This window comes from Rousettus aegyptiacus, unplaced genomic scaffold, assembly GCF_014176215.1.
Source record: "Rousettus aegyptiacus isolate mRouAeg1 unplaced genomic scaffold, mRouAeg1.p scaffold_m13_p_2, whole genome shotgun sequence".
Lineage (NCBI taxonomy): Eukaryota > Metazoa > Chordata > Mammalia > Chiroptera > Pteropodidae > Rousettus > Rousettus aegyptiacus.
The window spans coordinates 130,833,401-130,842,954 of record NW_023416295.1 but is presented as its reverse complement, the minus strand read 5'-3'; the positions used below and the strand labels follow the sequence as shown (position 1 = coordinate 130,842,954).

Here is a 9,554-nt window from a genome sequence, read left to right as displayed (position 1 = left end):
TTTGTATCATTTCTCAACCTCTTGGCTGTTACAAAATATTACTAACAAAGCAATGTGGTGCAGCTTTCATTTTGGCCAGGAGTGATCCCACAGCAAGCTGGTAGAACTAAGTTGGGTCTGTAGCAGTTATGAAGAGTCTCCTTACCTAACTCAGATTCCAAGCTTGTCCCTTTTCCTGCTTCACCAATGAAAAACATCCTATTGCTACCAGTGACATATCAAGTCCAAATAAGTTGCCTTTATTCAGGAAAGCCGAGGGAATAAATAATAAACACTTTTTGTATGGCTGTCATTTTTTTTTGTTTGTTTTCTAAAAATGTTTATTGTTATTTGGTCATTCTCTGAAAGGACATCATTTTATTATATTGAAATGGAGCCAGTCCTGTTTCTACACTCCGTACTTATGTCTATATTAGCCCTTGAAAAGCATAGAAAAGGGTTCTCCAAAATGTAATCTCAGTTCCCACGTATTTGATAATATGGCGACATACTCAACTGATATTCATAATGTCAGCCATTGTATCATGTGGATGGGTTAGAGTAGCAGTGAGTCACATAGTAAAGGTAACTCAGATATTGTATCATGTGGATGGGTTAGAGTAGCAGTGAGTCACATAGTAAAGGTAACTAAATTCAAGCCAGGACTGGATATTTTTATGAATGTCAGCAGGAGCTTCTGGATAATTGGTGAACAAGGCTTTCTAAATGACTTCAGCCTGTTGTGGGGCCAAGAGCAGAAAATAGCATCCTGCCATCCATTTAGAAGACCAGGCAAGATCCTAGAACAAACAGTGCCCCTGTAAAATATGACAGATGACCCAAAAATCATGCCTATCTCCAAGGAAATCCACACTCCCATTAAAAAGAAAAAAAGAGGAAAAAAAAAAAAAGCTTTAACATTTGGGGCAGTTGCCTCTACAGGCAAGGAAAGCAACCAACTATACCTCTGCCCAGAGCAGAAAACAAATCCATTGTCAGCAGAAGCATTTGGGAATTCCATTTGGCATGTTAGGCATAATTGTAAGGTAAATTATTAAATGTTGAGTACAATTAACAATAAAAAACCACCACTGAATTTTGAATTGGTAAAACAAACGGCTCATTTTGAATATACACACTAATTCTCTTGCCAAGTTGGTCTCAATTTTCAAGAAAAATTTGTCTTCCTTCAGTAAGGATAAAGCCCAAAATCACCCCAACACCACCACCTAGTGGTGAGATGTATTCATAGTCCTTCACTTTAAACCACATCAGATAGTTTTCTGCCCAAACTGCTAAGGTAGGTAAAAGTAGATCCTGAGAGACTGTAACTATGTAAAATAATAATGGAAAAGGAACATTGAAAAGTTCAAATGTAAATTAAAAGCTTTATTGAATAAAAATGTTTCAGACTAAGCAAGATTGTAAGAAAGCAGAATATTTTACATCTCCAAAAAATATTAGAGCTAAATCTCTAAAACTAGTACAATGAAAGCCCACAGCTTAAAACTTCTCTTCCCCACATACAATTTGAAATAGCAATTATGTACAACAAATGTACTCAAGTTTATAATGTTCCAAAGCCTTTATTCTAGAACCCCCCACCCCAAAGGCCTATAATTGGTTTAATTGCACCCTGGGAATACTGTCTGCCATAAAAATCAATGTTTCAGAGCTGATAGGAATTTAAAAACCAGTGTCCCAGAAAAGGAATATCAGAGGTGAAATTTAGGGTTTGGGGGTTGGAGCTCAAGTGGTTTAAGGCGTTTGTTATTCCTTTTTTAAATTTCTCATTTTGCTCTAACATGCAACATGGCAAACAGCAATATAAAAAAGATCTTATAAAAATATTGCAGCTTTCAGTAAATTATGAGACGCACAGATACCACCAGAGAAGAAAGCAATCACCTGTGGTATAACAAACTCACTGGCAAATACCATAGCTTATCTGGGAGACAGTGGATCTCTCCAGGCACCGAAGGTGCTCAAAAGGTGCTTCAAAAAGATGGTTATGTTATATCTCAAGAATCCAGTTTAGGATGTGGTTTAGAGAGCAGGATGCAAAGCAATAAATTTCCCATATATATCAATCAGAGTAAGAAAATTAACCTAAAATTTTTTTTAAAAAGACAGAATATTTGATCTCTTAACAGATGAATACTAAATAATTAAATTGATATTCATTTAAAAATGTACAAATTGTGCCCTTTATACTAAAGTGCATTCAGTCATAATGATTAGGTTCCTAAATCCTTTCTGTATGCTGCCTAATTCCATAATTGAATTTTTAGTGTAATAACAATTGAATTATTAATCATCTATTTTCATATTGCCTTTTGGGAATACAGTGGAATGTGGACTACATCAGTTGGAAAATCCCCAACCCTCATAAAACCTTAAAGCACTTAATGTGTATCATCATGGCTAAAATAGAGGATTTAGGTAATTTTATCTCTAGCATTTAGAGATAAGCTGCAGTATGGGATTTTTTGAAGCAAGAACTCTCTCAAAATTACTTCCACATAAATTACAGTTCATGCTAAGACAACTGTTTATATGCATCACTCTGATACAGGGCAGTGGCTCACTAACACTAACACAAATGTAAGGCCTAGCACCATTGCAATTTGTCATTCCTCATCCTCATCTTCATCGTAATGCCGATTTCTCTTTATCTGTTCCTCTACAGACAGCTCTTTGACTACATCTCCCTCCCAGACTCCCACATCTTGGGATTTTTGATTCTGAGCAGTGAATTCTTTAGTGGATGTATTGTCTGCAAAGCTGGACCAATTTGGAGACTTGGGTTCTAGTGGAGACTGTTGTTTGGAAAGGTCTCTATCATCTTTATCTAAGTTTGCCCCATTTTCTATAAGATTCTCACTCTCCATCTCAAAACCATGAATTTCCTTATTTCTCCTTCCTGCCTCCCCTCCTTTAGAGTCCTTGTTTTGCCAGGTTGTTTTCCCCACACTCCCATTCTTCTCAGAGTTGTTGACATTTTCCTCTTGCTTCCTTCCTGCTGCTATTCCTCCTATAAACTCCTCACTCTGCTCTGACATGCTCCAGCCCTTCCTGAAAGGTGGGGACAAGGATTTTGGGCTCTTGACTGAAGTGGTTCGAAATGAAGCTGCTACAGTGAAGGGGCGGCTTCTTTCCTTCAGTGAAGAAGATCGTCTTAGCTTCTTCAGATCCAGATCTACGTCCTCTGGAACTTCAGGCTTGCTGATTTCATCTTCAGGGGGCCATTTGGGCTTGGATACTTTGATCCCTTCCTCCAATGTACTTCCTGAACTGCCAAGTTCAGTGGGGGGTGGCCAAGCTATCCTCAACTTCTTGGTTTCAGCTGGCTTGTCTTCCTTCTCTGGCTGAGAGGAAGCCTTAGCTTCCATACTTGCGGTCAGCACACCCACCTTAGCAATGGGTGCATCTTCTACTCCTGGGCTCTGAGGAGTCTCCCCTGGATTTGGAAGCTGGGCTGGTCTCTCTAATATCTCTTCATTTTCACTTTTGCTCGCCCATAGATCCTTGTGTGGTCTGTGCCCAAAGCCTTCATCATAGTTACCTTTTGATTTAAAGAGCTGATTGAAATGAGGCTTGCAATAGATTCTCCCATGTAATGATGCATACGTTCCTAGACTGTTGTTAAAAGAAAAAAGTATAAAGTTAATAAATTCGTGTACTTCTGTTTATACCAATAGGCTGAAATCTGGCAATTCCAATATTTTCAGAAGATACTAAGTGAGAAAAACATCTTTAAAAGCTCATAAATCACCTGGGATTCTCTTTGTTCACTTATCCTTATAAAAAAATATGTTCACTTCCAGACCTGAATCTTCATAAGACATTCTTCTACCTGGTACATGCTCCCATTTTCAAATGATTTCATTCCCCTTTGTCAAAACTGTTAAAAAAATAATAACTTCATTCAGGAAGTCTTCCCTAGGTGATCCCACCTAGCTCTGATCACTCACATATTTTCTATTTATAACCTATAACTAATTATAATGATATTCCTTTGTAAAAAGTTGAGTCTTTTTTCCTCCTGGTTTCCCAGCTGTGTTTTAATGTAAGAGCACATCTCTACTGGAACGGGTGCAATGAACTGTAAGCAGTTGGCACTCCATAGATACTAGTGACTGAACAAAAGTAAGCTATGGTTACTAGAAGAATGGTGAGCAAAAGCCAGGAAGTAATTCTACCTTAATATGTCAGTAATGAACAGGTCTTAAGGAGATTTGGTATCTCTAGAAGGGTTATAATTTTAAAGAATGTATAAAAACAGCAGTATTTCCACAGAAGAAATATAAAAATTCAAGAATTCAGAAAAATGTACTTTGGAGGAAAAAAAATATTAAAGTGGGCAGAAAAAGGACCAACGAGTGCAAGTTAGAGAGGCACATTTTGGTTCAAGAGAAAATGAAAGTCATTGAGCTAGAGCTATCTAACACTGGAACTAGTTGTGGTGAGCCATCAACACCACAGGACATCTTTCAAGAGTATTTTAGAAGGGATGCTTGCCCTGGAAAGAAATCTAGAGGATTCATCCTGGTCACTCCCTTTTCTAGACTCTATGGTTAAAATGAGTTAATATTTGCACATTTATATCCATACTTTGAGTTACTTGGAAGAAATGATACATAATGATAATTTTCTTAGAAAAAAATGAATCAACATGCTCTTCAGAGTATATTATTACAGCTATCATTACCATTCATACAGTGCTCAGGACAAAAACACTCCATTAAATTTGGTCACATGGGGTTTCCCAGCAACCTTATTACTTAAGCTTCAGTCCTAGCATGTAAATTAACATATCAATGTAACAAAAAGTTCCAAACACCACTATCATTTGATATGAAATACTTGTCTCCAAACAGTACTTTTTACATTTTTCAGGGACCTTCAACTAATAGCACACTATTAGCACACAGCTGCTAGTGCTCTAAAGGCCAAAGACCCCCCTGTGCAGGCCCAACTTGACAGAGAGATGGCTTGTTTTGGTCTGGCTTACCTAAGCTTGTTGTTGCAGTAGGAGCAACGGAAGCAGCTAATGTGAAACACCTGCTGGTTGGCCAACAGACGCTCCATCGGGTAGACTGTCTTCTGACATTCCACACAGGTCTCTCTTGCAGGTACCTGAAACTTCTAGAAAAAGGAAAAGGACAACTTTAACAGCAAAGGCAGTGATGAGTTAGTACTATGCTGCGGTGGGCCTTGAGATTTACTTTGATATCTAAGGGCTCCCTTACCTGGTCTGTCAATTCTCATAGGAACACTAAGTCTGCTATGATTCTACCTGATGACTCTTTAAAGCCAACAGGCTTTCCTGAGTTACATTCCCAGATTGTCTGGCTGCCCTAAGTGTTGCGGCGCTGAGATGGGTGGGATTAGGGCTGGACTGCAGAGAAAGGCTTAGACAAGCCACCACACAAATAACAGTACACACAAAATATTTCTGCAGACAGGAAATCAGGAGAAAAGGTCATCAGACACAAAAGTAGTTTGACTGTTTGATTCAAGTGCCAAGACTTTTATAAGAACAAATTCTGAAGGGGATAAATTTCAAGCAGAGGAAGAGCATTTGGCTTTGAGAATTAGGAAAAGACACTTTGATAAAGCGTCTTTCAGTGAACCCTCTGCTTATAATCCTGACTTGCTCAATTCACTAGGCCTAATCTTTTAAAATAATTTTAAAATTGTACCATCAGTGGTACAATTTAAAAGGCACACAAACTATTTTATTAGGATTCCAGAAGAGAGCATAGCCTAATAAAGCTATAGGTTCTATAATCTTAAAAAAAAAAAAAAAAAAAAAGGAGAATAAAACTAAGGCAATGGGGAATGGGAAGTCACAACAGACTAGGAAATAAGAACTGTTTATAAAGGGTGGAATAGGGTGGGGTGAGCACAGTTGTTCTACCTGCTAAACCCAATCCTAAAGAGCATAAAATACTTGGTATTCTAGCACTAATGAAAGCCAGAATTCCAAAACTGTAAGTTTTTACACAATAAAAAATGGTTACATGGCTACTAGGTGTGGGCGATAACAAGTCCTTAGTTGTGTGTTAACTCTTGACTTGCCCCAACAAAAATACTCAACCAGTAAAGACGGAAGTCACTTAGGTTAAGGTAGCCAGGAAGCTCTCACAAGTACCTTGGTGGTCCCTTGACTGCCAACACTAGTATGGTGATAAATAATGCAAATTAATCCCAAGGCCCAGCCCCTGAATGGTTAAGGTAAGTGAAAATAAACCAGGTTATGGGCAAGACAGAATTTTGATTTAAAAACTTGAAAATAGACACATAAATAATTTAGACTGCCAGTTCACTTGCCACATGATTCCCTAGGAGATAAAGCAAAAAAAAGGAATGGTTTTCCAAGTAGATTTAGATAGCAAGTGAGAGTAGAAAACAGACATACAATGAAATTAAAGAGAAAGATCTATAAAAGGGAGTTTAATAAAATTAGTATGAAATTCCCAAATAGCACCAAAGAATTTAAGAATGAAGGAGCAGAACTGAGTGGAAATGGCTCCTTAATAGCACCCTTCTCCATTCCTAGGGGTAGGGCCCTAAAAGAAAAACCAAATCAAAGACTATAGGCTACAACTTAGTTTACCAAGCACGAGAAAGGTATTTAAATGACACCAAATGTTACTGTATTGAATGCTGTTAGATGTAATTAAGGCATTATTTGGAACTTAGAATTCTTTTTTTCTTACATGGACATTTCTAACAAGATAGAACCTAAGTGGAGATGTCCTGGCATAGTTTAATTAGGTTTCTCTAAAAAAAACTAGGCCCTTGTCTTGCAAGCAGAAAATACATTAAAATGCAGAATAATTGGGTATAATAGTACAATTGATGCCACTGCAGGGAGCCTGTACAAATCACAATTCACACAATATAAAATAATAAGACATGTATTTATCAGATTGAAAATCTTTTTCAGCTGCAGAGTGGATTCTGCATTTTTTTTTTTTTTAACACAACTTAGGAGAATAAGTATTCATTCTGGTCAGTAAGGACAGAGCAGGAGAAAAATTTCATATGGTATAGGAGGAAATGGGTATTATTCAGCTAACGGGGGATGGAGGGCTACAGAGCTCGCCTCCATTATATACTCCATTATACACACACACAGAACACACTGTAGGAGAGGGGTGCAGCCCAGTGAATAGAAGGGAGAACCTGAGAGAAAACTGAAAGTTGAGCTCACATTAGGAGGAAAGTGGAAGGCAGGAGCAGAAATTAGGTACCGGGAGCAGGAAGCAGAAGCTGGAAGAGACAAACAGGAACCTTCAATGAATACATAGCATTTTGGTGCGCCCTGAAGCGCTTTATTGCAGCTGAGCTGAAACTCAGTTAACAGACTCAGATCCAAGAGTTAAGACCATGTTTTCTTTCTTTTTCAAGTAACTCTGCTAATCGTGGCAAAATCAGCCTCACTCATATCTACCTGACGCTGGAACACATCCCAGCGCAGTAGACAGAGTTTTATGAGGCACACACGAGGAGTGTTTCATTAATTCTTTAGTGTCTAACTATCTCCCACACCTGACCCACAATGGCTCTCTCTTGAATGGAGCCTTTCATCCATACAAGTGAAAAATCATTTTCTCCTTAATATCAAATAATACAGGCATTCCTTGTTTTATTGCGCTCCCCTTTATTGTGCTTCAAAAATGCTGTGTTTTTAAAAACTGATGGCAGGACCTTCCATCAGCAAAAAGATTACAACTCACTTTATCGTGGTGGTCTGGAACCAAACCTGCAATATCTCCGAGGTATGCCTACAGATCGCTGCTCAAATATCTGACTAACCACCCACTGACTTCTAACTAGTCAGACGTACCAGATTCCTATTATTCCTATTCATTTTTTATATAAACCCCTTTTAATATTACTTAAGGTTTATGAGGCAGCTGCCCAAGGGCCTTTATAGTTTCATAAAGATAAGATGATGCCAACATGGCATAATGCCTGGTCAGAGTGGCTGTGCCTGTGCCTTTCCTTTATTTCCTCTGTCCTGGGCTCTCAGCCACTTTCCTGTAATTGCCCCCATGTCTATTCAGACAACAGGAAGCAGAGTCAGTGCCCAAAAATCTCTACCATTATGGTAGGCCTGGCGTACATCCTGCCCATGCCTTCATGGCATGCTCGGACTTGGCATAGCTGCATTTAAAACATTGCAATATTAGAATATTAGACATTTTTTATCTTAACAATATATTTTTCAGTCGGTAAGATGTTTTTTTTCACTTCCCCTCCATTACCCTTTTTCATATGTAGAAACTAATGCACCAGGATGTCGGGTGCCTTATCAAAGTTCTCATAGCCAGTAACTTAAAACTCAGAACTCCAACTCACAGACCAACAGTGCATTTTCTAAATTTCCCTAGAATGTCAAATTCCCATAACTAAAGGAAATTCATTAGAGAAGGGAGCAGATGCTAACCCAAATGAACATAATCTCACTGCAGCACTTTGAACAAACTATAGCCTTCATTTCAAATTAAAATACGTAGATAATATCTTTGGGATATTAAAAAATGAATGAAGTAATATGTAAATAATTGATGTTCATAAACATGGTCATGTCTGTCTCATCTAAGGGATCTTACAGGCCCTCTGCTCATTAGCATCTATTTAAAGTTATTTTTCCAACATATGTGCATGACTTCATTTACATTCTTTCACTCTCTTAAGTATATATTTTAGTCTAATGGAGGCTCCAGTTGGGCTATATATGTGTGCGTGGTAGGGAAAGGCAGCAGCTGGCAGCAGGCGGTGAAGCTAACTAGCCTTTAGACCTAGTGTGATCGGAAGAAAAGTCTATAATGACATCAGGCCTCCATTCCTCAGACAGAACACCACAAAATGCCCATTATTCCCTCCTTCCAATTTGTGCAAAATACCCAGGTAATTAAACCGAAATGCTTCACCACACAGTAAATGATGGGCCAGCTCTGTACAGCCTTAACTCTTCCCCTAGCTTTTTGTAAAACTTTTCTGAAAGCATTTTGGGGATATTCATATCTAACAGACTGCTGTACATGTAGAGGAAAGGTTAGTGCTCTGAGAAAGCAATAATAATGTGGATAGTGTAAAGAGATTCTGGATACCCTTCTAGCATAGTTCTGATTACTTTGCAAAATAACATAAAACCTTCTGCCCTGTCCACAGAGAAAGGGACAGCTGGCAGAGCACAAAGGAGACACCACAGTGTGTGTCCTCTCACGCAGTCTGCTGTGTTTTCTCTCCACATTCATCAGTTGGACCAGACAAGGAAGCCTGGGACTGGGCTGTCCTGGACACAGCAGGGGCAGCAGATGCTTCTGGGGCCAGTTGCAACTCCTTCTCCTCCTCTCTGGGAGCATTAAGGGGATAAATTCTTTCAATGGGAGGACATAAAGCTTAAGAGACCTCAGGGTCTCTTCAATCAAAAAGTTCTGATCCTTCTTATAGGGTCCACTGAGCTCTGTACCCAGAATAACCACTTTTTGAAAATGAACCTGCAACTTCAACTTCATTAGCACCAAGCAGCATCAACTGAGCTATTTGGTTGGTGT

General features: G+C 38.7%; 1 protein-coding gene across 1 annotated transcript in view; it reads right to left on the bottom strand.

Moving 5' to 3' along the window:
• Positions 1 to 1,347: 1,347 nt before the first annotated feature.
• LIMA1 (LIM domain and actin binding 1) overlaps positions 1,348 to 9,554 on the bottom strand; it is a 73,760-nt gene continuing 65,553 nt past the window's right edge. Inside the window, exons 10-11 of the mRNA XM_016151825.2 lie at positions 4,994 to 5,127; positions 1,348 to 3,618 (exon numbers count right to left, since the gene is read on the bottom strand). Of these exons, the coding sequence (XP_016007311.2) occupies positions 2,610 to 3,618; positions 4,994 to 5,127 (1,143 nt within the window). The 3' untranslated portion in view covers positions 1,348 to 2,609. The remainder of the gene's footprint in view (positions 3,619 to 4,993; positions 5,128 to 9,554) is intronic.